This window comes from Panthera uncia, assembly GCF_023721935.1.
Source record: "Panthera uncia isolate 11264 chromosome C1 unlocalized genomic scaffold, Puncia_PCG_1.0 HiC_scaffold_4, whole genome shotgun sequence".
Classification (NCBI taxonomy): Eukaryota; Metazoa; Chordata; class Mammalia; order Carnivora; family Felidae; genus Panthera; species Panthera uncia.
In genome coordinates, this window is record NW_026057585.1 from 79393821 (window position 1) to 79414205 (window position 20385).

Below are 20385 nucleotides of genomic sequence, written 5' to 3' on the forward strand. Positions count from 1 at the left end.
CACAGAGACTAAAGCAAGGTCATCAACTGATAGTGTGGGGAGGCTAGGGGAAGGGTGAGAGGTATGGGGGCATGTAGAAGGCTTAAGTCTTTGAGAAGAGTGTAGAGTTAATGGCAGAGTCACTGGGCAATATCTAGGATTTTTGGGGGTGGGTAATCATGAATTAATAGTGGTATCAATCTTCCTATTCATGTGCCTTTCCTTTAGCAAAAATCTGTTGTATGGGGACAGGGCCTGGAGAATGTAGGTTGAGGGGTTCATCCATGATTGCTGTCATCCAGGCTGATAAAAGGAAAAAGGAGCCAAGAGACTTTGGTGGGTCTGTAAGAAAATGATCATAATGGTGGACCGTGGAATCAAAGTTAGATAAGGACAGAAGAGAGGATGGGGAACTTATGGCTAAAGAGAAAATGTTGGTGTCTGTGGGGTGAGATCTCAGTGAAGATCAGAGGAGAGTTTCTTAGGGGGTCCAGCAAACATTTGCGAAAGGAAATACTGGGGGGTGGGAGAAAGCTCTCCACTGCAGAGGGCTGCAGGGGAAACACCAGCCTGGAGAGAAGGAGACAGGCTGCAGTCAAGGCAGGAGGTAGATGGGAGGTTTCGAATGATGTTGCAGCTACCAGTCAGGGTTTGTTTGCCTTGGAATTGGTGCTGGGAACCTGGTTTGAGAGGCCTGGGGAAAGGGCAGAAAGGAAGGTCAGTAGCAGGAGAGGTGGGGCAAGGCAGCATGGAATAGGGTGGGAATAAGATTTGGGGAGAAGACCAAAGATCAGAGGCACTAGCATCTGGAGTAGCTCCCTTTCTGGTGCCTAGTTGTTTCAGTGCCAGAATTGGCTCTGGATCCCGGTGGTATCTCCCTAAGCTCCCCTGGGTTGCTATCTGTATAGCTTAGGCATGAAACGTCCTGGAGAAGTCTCTCATAGAAGTTATCCAGAAGAGCATTTGATGGGAAAAGGCAGATAGAGAAACACAAACATGTGTTTATTCATTTATTCAGACCTTGTCCGAACACCTACCATTTTGCCAGCCTGTGTGGGTGGCATCGATGAGCTGTCCATTTGTCGGTGGGATCCCAGGGTCTGGCTGCTCAGGGGGATGTCTGTCTGTCCACAGACCCCCGACCCTATCCAGACAGCAGAGGGGAAAAGTGCTCTATTCTGAACCTGTCTTAAGGTGCCCCGTGTTAACTGTCTGCACATTGTAATATTTAAGCCCTTCAAGCCCCTTAAAGTGGTAAATGCCTTTTTGACCTGTTCTCTCTAATGATCTTCAGCATGTTTCAACAGAATGCAAACACATCTAATTTTCAGAAACAAGTACAGGATAAATTGAGTCTGAAGCTGAGGGCTTTTGAGGCAACAAAAACTGACTTTCCAGAAGAGGTATAAATGGTGCTTGCTAGTGGATCTGTAGGGATTTCCTGCAGGGCTAGGGTTCTAAATCCCCAAGTCCTCTTCGCAAGGGTGGGTGGGATCATGGTTTTGGTTTTGATGGTCTTCTTCTAATTTGGATAGTAATGAATCCTATGTAAAGAAACCAAGGAAAGTAGGAAAAAGATCTTTGGCCTTGAGAAAGGAATGAACATGGCATCAGGAGTCCGACAGTCCCCTTTGTTGAATATTGTTGATGTCCCAGGATCTGAATGAGTCTTCACATCCAGTATCTCATCTAATTTCATCCTCACCATGCCTTGATGAGGTGGTATCACTAGCCCCATTTTACAGATGAAGTAGGATCAGAGAGGCTTTCCAACCTCACCAGGCTTAACCAACCAGCAAATGGATTTAAAATCCAGAAGGCTAAGCTGGTAAACTCCACAGCCTGTGCTCTCCTCCTCATGGTGGGCTGCCTTCAGGCCCAGTTGTCTCGAGTACAGTCTGCGAATCTAAGAGTTTCCCAGCACAGAATTACAGGCACAGTCAGATGTACATGAAGGGAATGGAGTAAAGGGTTCCCCTAGGGCTTTGTTCAAACTTGACTCAACTGCCATTGGAGCTCATGAGAGAAAAGATGCTTCAGGTGCAAGACCAGGGTGAGCCACCAGAAGGAACATCCTTGCTGAAGGCACTGAACTCATAGAGAAGGAGCAATTCTGAACCATGGCCACTTACAGATCACCCTCTGGCAGCATTCGCTCCACTTGATCGTAGCTGTTTTCATACCTATTTCCTCCACTTGCCAGTGGCCCTTCCGAGAGGAGGAGTTGTGTCCTAGATATTTTTCTCTCCCCACACTCTGCCTGGCCCATAATAGGCACTCAATAAATGTTGGAATGAGTGAGTGCAGGAATGAGTGCATGAAATGAGCAGATTAAATATGTCCAGGGGCTGTGGAACCTGCGTCCCAGGCCCTGGAAGGAAGGCTTTCCTGGGAAAGGTTTATCATGGCCGTTATCCACATGCAGAGAGGAGCCCTAGGATATTTTGCCCCATCAGAGGAAACCAGGTTTGACACCACTTTCATTTTATATACTTAAGCTTGTTGAATTTGCCCACTATTTCTTTACTGTTAGGCACTTTGCCTACAATTAGGATAAATTGCCATGTGGGCAGCAACAGAACAGACTCATAGAACTCTTTATTAAAATAGCTGAGCGCTAACATTGAAGAATGATGTGGCCAGAACCAAAGAACACGTTTTTAAAGGAGGCAAACACCTAGGTACAATGTAGTACCTTAACTGTTATCAATCACTACTTAATCTAATTAGTTTAGAAGCTATTTTAAAGAGCTTAATTAGATTAAGCTGTGATTGATAACACTTTATATCTACTTGAGTAGAGCACTTCTTCTAATTCACCTTGAATCTTTATGCTTCCAGTCAAAAGCCTGTTTCAGACATGTGCTGAGCGTGGGGAAGGAATTGGGAAGTACTTGATTAGCATTGAAATCACTCTGGGTGCCCAGCACCAGGCTGAGCTGGGGGCCTTGGCAGAGTCCTTGGGTGCAGACATTCTGAGACCTCATGGGGTGGCCTTGACAGGGACATCCTGAGATTCTACTTCAAAGAGGCTGAGAGCAAATGGGGACACACAGACAGGTCAGCAGTGCAAGGGGTGAGCCGCTTAGCAGGCCCATAGGTGCCTGGGGCCTACCTGGCTTTAAGTCAGCATGTGGAGTACTAGTCCATACCCTCTTGGGGGAGACAAGCTGCACAATCACAGTAGGGTCAGGCTAGGGAGGCTTGCCTAGCCTGACCATGGAAGCTCATCATTGTCTCCAGAGCAGCAGGTGAGGACACGTGGGGCCTGCCCCTACCCCCATGTTCCTGGAACTGTGACTTTCCTTTGAGCCTGCTGAAAACTGGGGAAGGAAATAGGAAGCAGGTTATATTTGGGAGGGGCTGTATAGACTTCAGGCTCTTCTGGCTCCAAGTAGGAGGTGGGGACGGGAACTAGATCTAGTCTAAACTAAGATGCTTGCCTTTCATCTCCTCTCTGCAGCCCGCATGTGTGATGCCCACCTTCGAGGCCCCTCAGGCATCATCACCTCCCCCAATTTCCCTATTCAGTATGACAACAATGCACACTGTGTGTGGATCATCACAGCACTCAACCCTGCCAAGGTAAGGCTGCCGGGGGAGGATGGGAAGTGTCCCATGGGTAGGGCCGGGCTGGGGACAGTTGGTCTACAAGGGGTTTCAAGCCTAGAACTTGCTTGTGGTAGATTCTCTGCAGGCAGTTCCTAAAAACTGTTTTCATTAAATATCAAGGAGTAAAATGCATAATTGTAAAATATGAGTAAAATATAAAGAGCATCAATACAACCAACAACTGCATAGTCATCTCCCAACTTAACAAAAACCAGAGTTACCTTAGTGATTCATGTCCCTCACCAATCTCATTCCATTCCCTATCCCTCAGGTACCTTGACTGTGTACTTGTTATTCCTCTGCTTTTCTTTATAGTTTGCATGTCAGTGTGTATCCTTAAAAAACATTGTTTAGTGAGCAAGCATTTGGACTTTGTATAAACATAATCATGTTGTATGTATTCTTAATCAACTTTGCTCAAAATTGTGTCTCTAAGATTTATCTATGTTGGTGTGTGTACTTCTGAACCGCTGTATACGTCTCTTCATATGTTTATTTCACATTTAGTTTTTTCCTGTGCAATGCCCTTTGTCCTCATAAATTTTACAAGTATCTGGCCAAAATCCACAAAATAACCTGTTTGAATCTTTATTTTAATTATGACAAAACTACAGATGAACTCGAGAAGAACTGATATCTTTATGATACTGAGTCTTCCAGTCCCTGAGTATGGTACATCTGTTTCCGTAGGGCTTCTTTAATGGCTGTCAATAAACTTGTGTAATTTTTTTACACAAAAAAGTCTATTTAATCTGTTTACCTCTAGGTAGCTTTATTTATTGTTACTATTGTAAATCGTATCTTTTAAAACTTCATTTTATCCCTAGTTGTTTCCAGTGTTTAGAAATACTATTAATTTTTATTCTTTGATTTTTTTTAACATAGCAACTTTTATAATAATTTATCTGTGAATTATTTGGGATATCTACAAAAGACAAAGAATGATAGTTTCATTTCTTCCTTTCTAATGTTTATACCTTCTCTTTTTCTTTTTCTTGCCCTAATGTATAATATCAACCCTGCAGTATAATATCAGTCATTGTGATTGATGGGCACACTTGTCATTGTTTGATGTTAAATAGATGTTTTTATTTTATCATTAAGTATGATGTTTGCTGAAGTTTTTTTTAATTTTTAGTTTCTTTCTTACCCTAGCTTTCTAAGCACTTTTATTGTGAATGAGTGTAGAGTTTTATCAAGCACCTTTCTATATCTATTGATATAATCATGATTTGTTCCTTAATTTTCTTAGGGTGGTGAATGACATTGGTTGATTTGTCTAATATTAAACCAACCTTGCATTCCTGGGATAAACTCAAGTTGGTCTTTTAGTATTATTGTTATAAATGCCTGATTTGCTAATATTTTGTTTGGTAATTTGCTTCTGTTTTGTTAGTGAGATTGGCCTTTGTTTTTCATATTAACCTTGCCAGATTTTTTCATCAAGATACTGTTAGCCTTATAAAATGATTTGGCAAGTGTATCCTCTCTTTCTGTCCTATGGAGTTATTAGCAAAGATTGGAATAACTTCTGCCCTGGAAGTTTTGTGGAGCTTTTCAGCAGAACTATCTGGGTTTGGTGTTCCTTTGTTGGAAGATTTCAAACTATAGATTTAATACTTTTAATGACCAAAGGACTATTAGGATTTTTTTTCTTCAGTCCCTTTTAGTAAGTTTTCAAATTTATTGGTCATAAAGTTGTGCATACTATCTCTTAGTATATATATTTTATTCCCTCTTTTATTTCTAATTTTGTATCTTTTTAAATAAATATTGCCAGAGGTTTCACATTTTTTATTCTTTGCAAATAACCAGTTTTGGTTCCGTTAATATTTCTTTTGATATATTTATTTTTTACTTCACCAATTTCTTTCCTCCTGTTATATTTGGGTTTATTCTGTTATTCCTGTATTTAGCATGTTAATTTTGATGCTTAATTCATTATTTTTCAAACTTATTTAAGCACCTAAGACTATAAATTTCCCCCTGAGAACTATTTTGGCTACATTCCCACAGGGTTTTATATGTTGTATTTCTATTATACTTTAGTTAAGAATATCTTCCAACTCTATTCTTTTATCTTTTAACCATGAATTTTTTAGAAATATTTCTTAATTTTCAAGTAAAGGATTTTTCTAACTGTCCTTTTGTTAGTGATTCTAAAGCTCATGGTCAGAGAACATTGTAACTGAATCATTTGAAGTCTGTTGAGACATGCTTTTGGATCAGAAATGTCATTTTTCACATATATTCTTTGCGTGCTTAAAAAATAAACTGTATTTTGTAGTTTTTGTGTTCTGATATCTTTGTTACATAACCCTGTTAATTGTGCTTATATCTTTTATATCTTCATTGGTTTTGTCTTCTTGATCAGTCAACTGCAGAAGAAGGCATATTAAAATCTCCCACTATGATAGTAGTTTACCTATTTTTCCTTGAAGTTCTGTCAGTTTTTGCTTTATATATTTTGAGACTGTGTTATTGGACATGCAAGTTGAGAATTATATATCTTGCTGATGAATTGAACTTTTTCAAAAATAGTTATATAATGACTCTCTTTACCTATAGTAATGTTTTTTACTTGAAAACTTTCCCCCCACGCTATCCATCAAGCTTTTGTTGTTGTTGTTGTTGTTGTTGTTGTTGTTGGTCAGGGGGAGGGTCGTTTAACAAATCTTTCCTGTTCTCTTGTTTTCAACTTTTTTACTTCCTTATGCTTTGTGTGTGTCTTATGTATAGCTGGATTTTTAAAAATCCACTCTAACAATTCATCTTTCAACTAGAAAAGTTAGACCGTTTAAATTATACTATCACTTCTATTTTTTAGAGTTACCCAAGACATATTAATTTGCACACTTAATAAAAGCTAATGTAAATAGTAATTTTATGTTCCTCTTGTAAAGTCTTAGAGGATTTTAATTACTCCCTCCCAATTCATACTCTGTGGTGTGTATTTTCATGTTGCCTTTCTTTTCCTCACAAGTCATGATTATTCTTGTTTAATAAAACTAATGTCCATTTAGATTTACTTGCACATTTACCACTTTGTTCACTATTCCTTCTTGCGTATCTAGTCCTTCTCTTTGGAATTTCTTTCTGTCCAAAGTCCATGCTTTAGAATTTATTTTCCTGTTGATGACAAAATTTCATAGTTCTTGTTTGTCTTAAAATGTCTGCTCTCCCCTTGTTCTTGAAAGAACATTGGTATTCACTAAGTATTTGATTCTTGGTTGATAATCATATTCTCTCTGCACATGGAAGTATTCCAATATCTTCTAGCTCCCATTGTGGCTGTAAGCTTATTGTCATCCCTTTGTATGATATTCTTCTCACTGCTTTTATGGTCTGTTCCTTGTCTTTATTGTTCTGCAGTTTCATAATCAAGTGTCTAGTTGTGGATATCTTGGTATTTATCCTGCTTGACTTCATTAAGCTCTTGAATCTATGGATTGTTATCTTTCATTGATTTGGGAAAATTTTTAGCCATTGTCTTTTCAACTGTTTTCTCTCCTTTATGCTCTCTCTATCCTGCTCCTGAAATCTGGCAAAGCATATTAATCTTTCTCACCCCATCTTCTATGTTTTATAACTTGTACCATGTAAAAAAATTTTTTTTTAAATTTTTTTTAGTATTTTTGAGTGAGAGAAGTAGACAGACAGAGTACAAGCAGGGGAGGGGCAGAGAGAGAGGAAGACACAGAATATGAAGCAAGCTCCAGGCTCTGAGCTGTCAGCACAGAGCCCGACACAGGGCTTGAACTCACAAACTGCAAGATCATGACCCGAGCTGAAGTCGGATAGCTAATCAACTGAGCCACCCAGGCACCCCAACTTCTACCATTTTCTCTCATTCTTTTCACTAATTCTCTGTTATGCTGCATCTAATCTCTGTTGAATTCATTCCCTGAAGATTTGCTTTAATTTCAAATAGCACCATTTTTATTTTATGAGGTCCTATTTGTTTTTTTTTAATATTTTTGATCATATTTTATAGTATTTTGCCCCCTACTCATATGTTTAGACCCCTCTTTAATTCTTTCAGTATGTTACACATATTTATTTTATATTCTGTATCTGTTAATCCCAAATCTGAAATCTTTTTAAGTTTGGTTCCGTTATCTGTCGTTTCTTACTTCTTGCCCATAGAACCACGTTTCCTTATTTTTTCTGTCTATAACTCTTGACTGTGTGGTTAGAGTCATAAACTTTGTGAGACTTCTTTGAGACCTGGGGAGAAGGTGGTTTCTTCCGGAGACAGCTTATTTTCACTTCTGCCCAGTGCCTAGTGGCATTACCAAACCAGAAACCTTTTGATAGTAAATTCTTAGTGTGAAGGTTTCAAACCACCCAAGTAATCTCCACACCCATGTGAAGGCAGACTTACTGTGAAGGAGTCTCAAGGGAAGTTTTCTGTGTGCTGTCCACTCAGTGTCAAGATCTCAGATAAATAATCAGCCTCCAGACCAGCCCAGAGGGCAGTCGTGGCAGATGAGAAGGCAGGCATGCTTGTTGCTCACTCACCCTCACACTAAGGGTGCAGCTTTATTCAGGGGTGTCACACTAGAGTCCCCACCTTGGTGGGTCCTGATCTTTGTCTCCTGTTCCCTCTTCTCCACAAGGCCCTGAAAACCAGAGCTCTACTTTACCAGTCTTTAAAAATGCACTCAAAGCCAATGCCAACTTCATGCTCTAAATCACATTTAGAGTCCCTACAATCACCGGGTTTGGACTCTGAATATTCTTACTTTATTAGTCTGCCCAGGCTGCCATAACAAAATATAGCAGACTTAACAAGGAACATTTTTTTTCTCACAGTTCTGGATGCTAGAAGTTCACAATCAAGGTGCCAGCAAACTCAGTTTCTGGCAAGGCCTCTTCCTCGTTTGTAGATGACCTCCTTCTCATATGGCCTTTCTTCTGTGTGAATCCAGAGAGAGACTTTCTGGTGTCTTCTGCTCCTCTTATAAGGACACCAATCCCATTGGATTACAGTCCTACCCTTATGACCTCATTTAACCTTAATTACCCCCATAAAGGCTCCATATCCAGATTCCATCACATTGGGGGGTTAGGGTTTCAACATATGAATTTTAGGGATATATGATTCTGTTTATAGCACTTACTAATTTATAAAAAGCTTTTTTTTTCCTTTTTAAATTTTACTCAGTGTTTTTAAGTTGTTTGGTCAAGGTGCTTAGGACCACAGTGCGGGGGACAATGGAAACAGATTTCCTCTGTGAGGCATTTTATAAAGAAATATTTTATTTCATCAAACCATTTGATGATGAACCTAGTCAAGGGGAAGGATGCTTCAGCCACATGGGGATGGAGGCTGGCCCAGAAGAAGGACTTACTACCACAAAGTTATTAAGTTGTTGATGAGAAGACTCTTTCTTGGGTATTGTTAAAGATACTTAGCTCAGTCTTCTTTTGCACCTGAAGGTGAAGTGCAAGAGAAAGTGTAGGTAAGGCCTGAGAAGTTTCTGAGAAACAATTTGATTCACCCTCCCCTCCCCTGCCCAGAAGAGCTAGTCTTGGCTGGTGTGTGAAGGTCAGTGGCCCCATATGAGTCACTCCCTCACATGTCCTGCAGGAGGAGGTCACACCAACCTGGGTTCCTGAAAACAGCCTCTCCAAAGGGTATTCCCTCAGAATGAAGCTGTAAAAAAGGATGTTCCTGTCATCTCCATGGGTTCTTTATGAACTTCAGACAGTGCTGAAAATCCCAGAAAGGCTGAAGGAAGTCCCTTACTGACACCACACTGGAGGAGAGTCAGGGAGCATTGAGGGCAGAAAGATGGGGGTATAAGTGGGGCAACTCAAAATCCAAGACTAAAGAATCAGAACTGCCTTCCTGCAAACATCAGGGAAAATGCACAGTGTGTTTCTAACTTTGTCCACTGACCCACAGGAGAGATACAGGTGTGTCCAAGGACTGCCTGTCCAATCCCCTTTGGAGCATTTCCCACAGCAAAAAGCACAGTCTCTTCAAGTTCACAATATGTCGTGAGATGAGCACTTTTTCATTCATTGACTATAGATATGATCTCTGCCTTTGAGGAACAATACATAGGAGAGAATACAGGCCTATAAATAAAAAGCTAGAGTTTGGGTAAGTGCAGATGGAGGGGTATTCAGTTCGCTATCTTGGAAAATGTTGGAAGGAGCCACTAACTGGAAGGTCAGGAAGTTTTCACAGAGGAGGAGACATTTGAGCAGGATCTTAAAGGATGAGTTGGCTTGGAAATCATTATCTGAGAGTAGATGCAGGTGTAAAGGCACTGAGATGTAGAACACCTCTCAGAACTGAAAGTAATTCAGCATGTCTGGATCAAGATGAGGATGGGAAGGTCATAGGATCCAGATTATGGTCAGCCTAGATGCTTGGCAGAGAGGCTTGGGTTTTGTCCTGAAACAGATTTTTAAGGGTACAGGTGTTAGACCCTTGGAAATAACGGCAACAGTTATATCTTACTGTATGCATACCATATGCTGAGCACTGAGCTAAGCCTTCTGTATAAATGATTTTATTTCATCCTCTTCACAATTAATTAGGTTTTAAGAGACCCACTTGATGGATAAAGAGCGTGAATTGTGGATAGGTTGAAAGGGTAGGAAACTTAGCCATAGTGCATAGCCAGGGAGTGGCATCACCAGGATTTAAACCTGGTCTTTGTGACTCCACTGCCCATACATTTCCGTGGCTGGGCTATGCTGCTGGATGGAACAAGGTCCCAGAGTAAATGGGAGGGTGTAGGACTGACAGCCCTGAGATCAGCCTTGGTAAGGACGAGAGTCCTGCTTTCTTCTGAACAAAAGCAATAGCAGGAAGGTCTGAGTTTTTGAAAGATCACTCTGGCAGCAGTGGAGAGGATTCAAGAGGGATACTGGAGGGAGAGAGACCAGTTAGGAGGCAGAAGCAATTACCCAAGTAAGAGGAATGGGGACACCAACCAAAGGCTTTGGAAACATGGAGAGGGAGACAGATTTAAGAGAAATGTAGGGAATGGAATGGGACTTGGTGGCTGACTGGCTGTGAGGATCAGGAGAGAAAGAGGGTCTTACTCAACAATGTATCCCAAGTGACCAGCACAGTGCCTGGCACATAATGATCACCCAGCAAACATTGACTCAATGGACAGATGAATAATGACTTGATACTTTCCGACTTGGCCCAATGGGAGTCTTTAAAAGAAAATGAAACAGGAAGAAGTATTTTTAGTGGTCAGGATGGAAACATGGTGCATTTGAAGTGCCTGTGTTTCATCCAGTGACATTTGGATACACTGGTTGGACACTGGGTCAGTCTGGGTTCAAGAGAGAGATTTGGGTGTTACTTCATCAGCACATGGGTGAGAATAGAAGCCTAAGGAATAGACAACACTTCCTGGAGAGAGTGAAGAGAATAGGAAGATTCTGAATGGATCTGGGAACACCATCCTTATAGATGAAAGAAATACAGTGCAAGACACAGGAAGAGCAGTGTAAGGTAGGAGAATCACACCACAGAGGGAGGAAGGGTTTCCAACCAGAATATGTCTGACAGTGGTGGTGATGAACAAGTCTTGTTGGGGAAAGTGCTGGAAAGAGACTGTTGCCTTTGGCCTTGGAAGAGGACCTTTCAGTGAAGCTTTGGGGACAGAAACAGCCGTGGGGCAGGGAGTGAATGGGTGGGAGGGGAGGCTCTAGGGACAAGGAGCCTAGATAGCTCTTTTGATAAGTTTCAAGGTGACATAAAGGAAGGAGAAAGGGCATGAGAGGGAAGGAGCGTGGACAGAACGTTTGGGGCTGCTCAGAGTGTTGGTTTGTTTAGGACATTAGAAACTAGAGCATGTTTGTAGGCTGAGGGCGGAGCAGGCAAAGAGGAAGAGAGTGAAGATGTAGAAGTATCTGAAGTAAGTGAAAGGCACATAGGACTGAGACGACAGGGTCTCCCTTGCAAGGAGCAGGTGAAGAAGGATGGTGTTAGGAGAGGCTGAGGTTTGCCTGCAAGTGAGCAGAGCGGGACACATGTCCCTGCCTCTCCTTATGGTCATGAGATGATTATTCATCCCAGGCACCTGGGTATCTGTGGATGTGAGGACTCTTCCTGGAATTCCATTCCCCTTCTAGAACCTTTGCTGGCTGAGCTTAAGAGGGAGGAATGTTCCAGTAACTAGGACTCCCCTCCCCCCGCTGCCCTCAGGAGCCATAAAAAGGTCCAAAGAGAAATAAAATGCTCTGGTGTGGAAATTGCCAAGAACCTATGTCAAGACACCAGCATTGATGGAGCACCTATGGGCAGAGCACGAGCTCTGCACCGTGGGGACAAGAGCTTACAGTCTTATTGGGGAGGTGGGTGAATGGTAGGTCTGTACTCAGTAAACTAAGAATAAAACAATTACAAATACCCAGTCCATCTTCCTGGAAGCTTAGCATATTCAAGGAGAAGAGACAAGGCTCAGAGCAAGTGATGCTGGCCTACTCCAAATGGCTCCACATTCTCCCTTTGATTGAGATATCCTTGAGAAATGTCAGCCCCACCTTGGCCATGTGGGCTATCTTGGTCCTTAGAGTCATTCTACCCACAATAATATTCCCAAACTTTGGTTAATCATCAAAAATACCCAGAGAGGTATTTTGAGGCACAAATTCCAGAGCTCTTTGAAGATATGATTCAGTGGATCTGGGATGGATGCCTGGAACCTGTACCTTTAAAGGGTGCCCCTGAGGCTCTGACCAGCCAAGCTTATGGATAAACAACAACCCCCTTGCCTTGCAGCAAAGCACACAGGGCCGTCCCTCCGTCCCTCCACTCAGGCAACCCTAGCTTCAGCCGCACTGAACTCCTAGTTTGTAGACATACCTGGCCCTTTTAAGACCTCTGTCCGGGCACATCCTATCTCAGTGTGCCTTCCTTTCCCCTCCAAATTTCTGTCCCCCCTTTGAGACACAGCCCAAATACCCCCTCTTCTGAGAAGCCCTCCTAGCTCCAACCAAGTCTTTGTTCTACTTCGGTTCCTAAAGCATTTTATCAGCACCTGTCGTCTGTGTGGGTATCATGTCGTGCTATGTTTAGAATCTCCTTCTCCCATAGCCCATGAGTGCCCTGAAAGCAGGGATGGCATTTTGTTGAGTCCTTCTTCAGTCAGCGTGGGTGCTTGGCACAAAGGAGGAGCTCAGCAGATGTTTGAATGCGCAAAGAACTGACGGAGAAGACCTGTCTCTGGGTCAGGTATCTCTCAGGTACAGCCCTGCCACGTGAAGCTGGGGGCCTCCTGTCAGGACCTCTCAGTTGGGCCTCCCAGAAGACATACTGATGCCATTTTTGCAGTCAGAACTGAAGCCCAGACCCGCGTCGGTGCCCCCTACCTGCACACATCTACCTTTCTTCTGAAGCTCCTCGGTGTGAACTCAAGACATGATCTGATTTGCACGTGAACCTCGCTGGATGTGAGCCCGAGAGTCAAGCCACGTTCGCTAGAGAGGAAGTAAAAGCAAGGCAGGGGAGACAGAGAGAGGTGGGAGGAGGAGGGCGGTGGGCCAAGGAAAGGAGAGGGAAAGGAAAGCTCCTGTTATGAACCTCAGAGCCAAAGATAACAGCCTTTTGATGATTGTTCCTTGGGGATTACCAGTATCACTCACTCCCCCTTTGTAGACCTGCAGAACTGAGAAATCACGCCCCAGGCAAATGATCACTTGCTGGTGCAAATGTCAGGAGCACATTTGTTGGCCCATTTCTTCACTCACTTGTGAACATTCAGCAAACATGTACTCATGCCCTGTCCGTGCTGGGCCCCGTGTGAGAGGCTGGCTGGCTACCAGAAGGGTCTCCCCCAAGTCCCCCAAGCCCATTCCTGGAGTGGGACCCTTTAATGACTTCCTGCAAAACCTGCTAAACCTGATTCCGTGCCTCTTACCCTTGTCCTCACTGTACATCACCTCTTGGTGTTCCTTTCTTCCTTGACCTGGCTGTGGCCTTGGTGTCCCCCCACCCCCTCCTCTGTTCTTCAAGGCAGGCCCTGCTCCTCCACTGTCCAGGACTTTCTGTGGCCCTCATATGTGCCCCATCCCCATGCGTCCACAATGCCAGCACCCGTCACACCGCGTGGGGTTTTCCACATGCTCCTGTGTCTCCTCTTCAAGACTGAGGTCTCTCAGGACAGTGGCCACGTTTTGCTTGCCTGCAGCTGCTTCTCCAAAGCAGAGCACTTGGCAAATGCATTTTAACGGTTGAATGAATAAGTGAATAAATGAATTCATCAGTCAGTGAGTGGATGAGCCCATGAATGGATGAAAGGCTTTGCTACTCTCAGAGCCTCCAGAATTCAACCTGAGTTAGTGACCAAAGTTCCGGAACCTCTGAAAGTTCTTAGTTTCTGCCCCTGGGCTTTCTTTCCCAGCCTCCGCCAAAGCCTCAAGGGTACTGGCGGCCACTCCCCTTCAACTCCCAGGGTTACGGTCAGCCTTCCCACTGGGCTCCCTTCCTCCCCAACCCCAAGAGCCACCTGTCCAGCCATGATCTGGGCCCTCAGCAAGACCCGGCCAGGAATCACCATGCAGGCTGTGCCCAGGAAAAGGGATTCCCTCCCTTTCATGGAGCTAGTGGTCAAACTGACAGCAGCATTAGTAAACCGAGGCTGGGGGGGGGGGGGCGCGATCAGCCCTCAGGGGCTCAGAGAAGTGCTCTGAGGCAGAATAGGGGAAGTAGGAATGGAGCAGACCATGGTGGAAGGGAGCTCTAATGAGCTGGGAAGGGGCAGACAATGCCATTTAAGCCTCGGATTTCCTTGCCAAGATGCTGAGCTTAATCCTGGGGATCAAGAGTTGGCACACTTTTCCATGGTGATGAAGCCTTTCTTCAGAACCTGTAGCCAGTAGGTTGTGATTGGCTCTGAACTGGAGAAAATGCCTCCACAGAAGCTTCAGCAAAACAGTTTATTCCCTCATAGACCAGAGGCCCAGAAGTGAAGAGTCCAGGGCTGGTTTCATATTTCATTCAGGTCTCAAGCACCTTCTATTTTTCCCTCTGCCGTTCTCTGTGTGTGGGCTCTTGTCCTCATGATCACAAGAAGGCTGTTCCACCAGGGTCCTCACATCTGTATTCTGGGAAAGCAAGGAGAAAGGTGGGGAAATGCCCTGAGGGCTCTTCAGCTCATGTCTCATTGCCCAGAATCCTGTTGCTTAGCCATCCTTAGCTCTGAGGTTAGCTAGGTTCATTGCTGCACTCCACAGTCAGAGTTCTGTTAGGTACGGGTAAACGGAGGAAGAGACATTGAGTAAGCCACAGTCGATGTCTATCACAGAATCCCCAAACATGAACTAGATCAAAAGGAACTGCTTTGGTTGGAGGAGGGCTCTGCCCACTGTGGCTCCCTCTCCACCTGTGTTGGTGGCCAGGGAAGTACCTTCATGGAACCCTACGGTGCCTGGGAAGTCAACTTGAAAAACCTTGCTCTAGGCCCAGCACACTTTTTCTGTAAAGAGCCAGATGATAAATATTTTAGGCTTTGAGGACCACGTGAAGTTTCTGTTGCACATTCTTCTTTGTAATGGTTTATTTGTTTGTTAAATATTTTAAAATGTAAGAGCACTTCTTAGCTCAAGGGACCATACAAAAACAGTCCACAGGCCGATTTGGCCCAAGGACCATAGTCATCCAGCCCCTACTCTAAGGGATCCTGGGGCACAGAGCTTTGGGTACAGAGTGAAGGAAGGCAGCAGAGGCAGGGAGTCCAGCAGGGAGGCTGTTACAAAAATTCACTCCTTGGACAAAACTGTCTCAGGCTGGGTCTCTTGGATTCCAGCTTCCAAAAAAAAAAAAAAAAAAGAAAAAAAATGCCTGTGAGCTGTCAGATCCCTGCAGCCTTATTGAGGCACTGGGCACAGGCTGGCAGGCCTGGGGATCCCTGCCCTTTGGGAGGCCCTGGGCAGTTTCAGGAAGCAAAGACTGGGGCTCCTGGGTGGCTCAGTAGGTTAAGCATCTGACTTCGGCTCAGGTCATGATTTCAGGGTTTGTGAGTTTGAGTCCCGCATCAGGTGATCAGGGTTTGTGAGTTCGAGTCCCGCACTGGGTGAGTTTGAGCCCCGCTTCAGGTAAGCCCTGCTTCGGGTAAGCCCTGCTTCTCTCTCCCTCCTTCTGTCTCTCTTGGGATTCCCAATCTCTTTCTCCCTCTCCCTCCCTCTCTCTCTCTCTCAAAAAATTAATAAATAAAATAAAAAATAAAAGTAATGTTTAAAAAAAAGGGAAGCTAGGACTATCCTCCAGAACCCAGGGTGCGCATTGCGCATGGCCTTACTCCCATCCCCCACTGTTCCCTGGAAGGCAGCTGTGTGCTGAGGTGATAGTCTCCAGACTCCTCCCCCTTCTCACCACTCCAGGGCCCTGTACCAGCCTCCTGGCAGGTCTCCCTGCCTCCAGCCCTCCCTTCATGCTGAGTTACAGCTTCCCCTCATGTTCACCATCAAGTCCAGACCACCTGCTCTGGCCTGCCAGGCAAAAGCCAACTGCAGACCCCACCAGGCTGCTCTCACCCCTCACCCCTGCCCTGCCTTGACTGCCTTCCCTGCTCTTCCTTCCTAGTTCACTATTCACAGGATCTACTGGACAGAGAGCACACCCTTCTCCATCCTGTGGGGCCCAGCACACCTCCCTCCTCGGGCAGCCCCCTGTCATTTTCCCCTCCACTGCCATCCCCAGCCATCACCATCCTCACCGTGCTCTCAGCATTGGGGTTCTGCTTCTAACCTGCCAGACAGGCGAGGTAACACTTGGGAAGCAGCTAGCTCGGTGCTTGGCACATGGCAGGTGCTCAGTCACTCTGTGCTAGATGATGGGTTCATCTACTCATAATGGGCGCAAATTGGGTGTCTGAGCTGTATACAAATATGCCTCTTTGATCACGCCTGTTTCACGTGCTGCCACTCTCCTGTCTCGGGAAGACACTTGGCGAATGTGATTGATGTGCATGTTAGTTAATGAGTCATTATAGAATCTCGTCTTTAAACAAAGGCCAAAGAGAGGAGGGAAAAAAATGAAAGCATCAGTACGTTGTGCACTGGGGGCCTGTCCCAAAACTGCAATGTTATGTCTGTTGTACGGTCTACTCAGTGTAATTATCTCCTGCGTTAGGGTCAGATGCTCTAAAATGCAGTTCACATCCATGGCTGCTCTAACCAGTGATGGGAATCATTTTATGGCTCTGGGTTCTGGCCTTCCAAGCAGTATTTTCCCATTATAGACATAATAATTATACCCTGCCTTTTTTGGAGGTGGCTTGGTGAGCCAGTGTCCTCTGCCCCAGGGCTGGCTGCAAGGGGGTGATGGTGGCAAGAATGTGCATCCGGGGCCATTATTCCTGCAGAGGCCAGGCCCCTCCTCCTGCAGAAGGCACTGCCAGCCTTGGCAGGATTTTGTGTGCCCAAGCGTTTGCCATGCTGCTGGGATTCGGCAAAAGAGCTCAGGGAGGGTTTGAAAGGGTAAGTCATGGTCCCTACCCAGTGGACCTAAGGCCTCACTGGGGCTGCTGTGAGGCAGCGAGCGGCAAAGAGCCTGGCCTCTGGTGGCCTGGTGAGTCCCAGTTCTACCACTTGGCCGTGTGATCTTAGGCAAGTCGCCTAACATCTCTGTGCCATTTGTAAACTGGAGGTATTCATAGTAGCTACTGTTGTGAGTCGATGTGAATTGATGCATCTAAACTGCTCAGAGCAGAGTTGAGCATGCTGTAGGGTCAGTGCTTGTAGTGAAGAACTCTCGTTACGAAAAGATGATCAAAAACTGTGATTAGGTGTCTCAGAGAATCTCCTAGACCAGGGGTCAGCAAGCTAGCGTTGCTTTTTTTTGTAAATCAGGTTTTACTGGAGCACAGCCATACCCATTCACATATATATTATCTGTGGCTGCATTCGTGCTACAACAGCAGAGGTGGGTAGTTGCAACAGACATCATATGCTTAAATATTTACTCTCTGGCCCTTTACAGAAACAGTTTGCCAGCTTTTATTCCACATGGTAACTTGTATGGGGGACTGGGAGCCTAGCAATCTGTCCATGCTGGAGAACTGGGAAGGGTTTTGAAAATGTTCTCTGATTTAGCACTGTCTGAGCCCCTGGCACGTGCCTGGCACATGTAGTGGAGGAGCAGGTAAACAGATCAGTGCCAGTACGGCAGGTAAGTGCTGACACAGAGTGAGGAAGGGTATCGGAGCACTTGGAGAAGATGGGCCTCAGGGAGGAGACATTGCTAGCGGAGCCCATGGGGAAGGAGGGGTCTGTACAAACCAGAGTCGCCAATGCCCAGATCCCAGCAGATCCCCAGGTCTCCTCCATGTGTGTCTGGCTGGGAAATGGTGACATTATTCTTATAGGACAGGACCAGGGAGGGTGAGAAGGGAAGGAGTTTCCAGCCTGAGCGGATGGTCCCCCAATGATGCCATTGGCCATCAGGGAGCGTGGGGGGCGATCTTGCCTGTCAATGGGAAAACCAGAGGGGCTAAGGCATCCCCACTCACTGTTGACAGTTACCTGCTGTCCCCTCTTTCCTAACGCACCCCAGCCGCTGCCTGCTGCAGGCACACGTACCCCCCTCACACACACACTGCCACAGCTCAGACTCTCCTGGGTTTCCCACCAGCCCTCAGTGCTGTTGCTGCTAAAACAAAAATGACATGTCACACCTTTCCTCACAAATCGTCCATCATTTCCCCTTGCCTTTAGGACAAAGCCCAAATCCTTAGCATGACAGACAGCCTTTCCTAATCTGATCCTCCCACTTCCTCCCATCACCAGCCTCCACTTCCATCTGCATTAAGCCACTGTCAGGAGTCTCTAGACCTTTGCCCGTTCACCTGCTCCTCCCTCCGCCTGGATGGCTTCCCCTTCCTCATCCATTTAGGTAACTTGGGTTCATCTCCTGCACTCAGCCTGGGCTTCATTTCCTTTGGGAAGCCTTTCTTCCAGCCAGTGGCACTCATCTCCTCTGCCATCTTGTTCTGTGCTCGAGGGTGTACTTATAACAGAGATGCTCCCCACTGTGAACACCATGCCCCGTGCAGAGGGGCCCTCAGAAATGGTGGCCAGGCAACAGCTGGCCTCTGAGATCCCTGAAGGCACCCGGGGGTGAGGCTGTGCAAGTCCCCTAGCAGTTTGTGGGTTTGCACAGAGGACACCTGCACAACAAGGAAAAACCATCCATGAGAATCCTCTACTCCTTGGGTCATAGAATAGAACACAAAGAACACCTCCAGCCTCCCCACTGGGAGGGGAAAATCTTCATCAGATTGGAACCACAGATGAATGGATAAAGAAGATGTGGAGTGTACACACACACACACACACACACACACACACACAATGGAATATTACTCAGCCATAAAAAAGAATGAAATCTTACCATTTTCTACAACATGGATGGGGCAAGAGAGTATAATACTAAGCGAAATAAGTCTGTCAGAGAAAGACAAATACCATATGATTTCACCCATACGTGGGATTTAAGAAACAAAACAAATGATCATAGCAGGAAAAAAAGAGAGACAAACCAAGAAACGGACTCAAGTATAGAGAGCAAACTGATGGTTACCAGAGGGGAGGAGGAGATGGGGGAGGGTGATGGAGGTTAGGGAGCGCACTTGTCGTGATGAGCACCAGGTGTTGTGTCGAAGTGTTGAATCACTATATTGTACACCTGCAAGTAATATTACACTGTAGGCTAACTAACTGCAATTTAAATAAAACCTTTAAAAAAATGAAACTGATAAAAAGAGGCCCAGATTAGCCATTAGGAGTGGTGCCTCTCTGTGTCCTGTCTTCATGAATGGCACCACCATCCACCTGTTCGGAGACCCACAAGTCATCCAGAATCCCGTCCCCTCCCTTGGTCCCCACACCCATCCAGTCACAAAGCCCTAAATATTGCCAGGCCCTGTCTCTCGTTTCCAGCGCCCCCCCCCCCCCCCCCCCACCTCCATCGCTCACCTAGTTGAGTACAAATGCCTAGACCCATCCTCACCACTCTGGCCTCACTCCCACCACATCCGTTTCCACACGAGCAGCCAGACGGATGTTTTTCTCAAACGCCCATGTGCCCCTGCCACCCACTGTTTAAAACTTTTCTACCACCTCTCCCTCAGGATAAACTCCAACTCTTTGGATCAGGGGAGATTATAAGACCCTTTGGACTCAGCTCCAGGCAAAATTCTCAAGTTCTGGACCTTCTTGAGTCACCTCCTTGCACTGAACCTCCAACCACATCGTCCCCCATAGTGAAACAGCTAGCAGGTGTGCTTAGTGTGTGGACCTTCCGTCAACAGACAGTGAACACTTGTTCTAGAATGTCCCATCTCTGCCACAGCTCAGGCCCTGTGCCTCTGGCTCCTCGGAATGGTCCTTCCCTCTCCCAGCATCCTCCTGCAGCCTGACCGTCTTCTGTAGGCTTCAAAACCCTCAGCACTACCACGGACCATCTTCCTCCTACCCCCGGTGCAGGCTCTGTGAGCCACAGGCCCCTCACCGGGACACCTATCAACCAGCATGGCAATTCTCAGTGTACTTTCTGTCTCCCCTGCTCACCAAATGCAGGGACCATGCTCACTCTTGAAACCCCACCTCCTAGACCTGGCATATGCTGTGTGTTTAGTAAATATTGTCGAAGGCAGGACTGGAACAAGAGAGAACCTTGTTGAAACCTCCTTCCTGGAACATTCATTTATTCAACAGATAAAAGAGGGTGGAGCAAAGCAGGCAGAAGAGAGGCTAAGAGAAAGTTCTGCCCCCCAGATCCCTGGGGGCTAGAGAGCTGAGATGCCACATGTGGCC

At 45.5% G+C, this 20385-nt stretch overlaps 1 protein-coding gene across 1 annotated transcript in view; it reads left to right on the forward strand.

Annotated features, from left to right (window-relative positions):
- LOC125913693 (CUB and sushi domain-containing protein 2-like) overlaps nucleotides 1-20385 on the forward strand; it is a 58434-nt gene that overhangs the window by 16834 nt on the left and 21215 nt on the right. The window contains exon 5 of the mRNA XM_049618885.1: nucleotides 3443-3564. Within this exon, the coding sequence (XP_049474842.1) occupies nucleotides 3443-3564 (122 nt within the window). The remainder of the gene's footprint in view (nucleotides 1-3442; nucleotides 3565-20385) is intronic.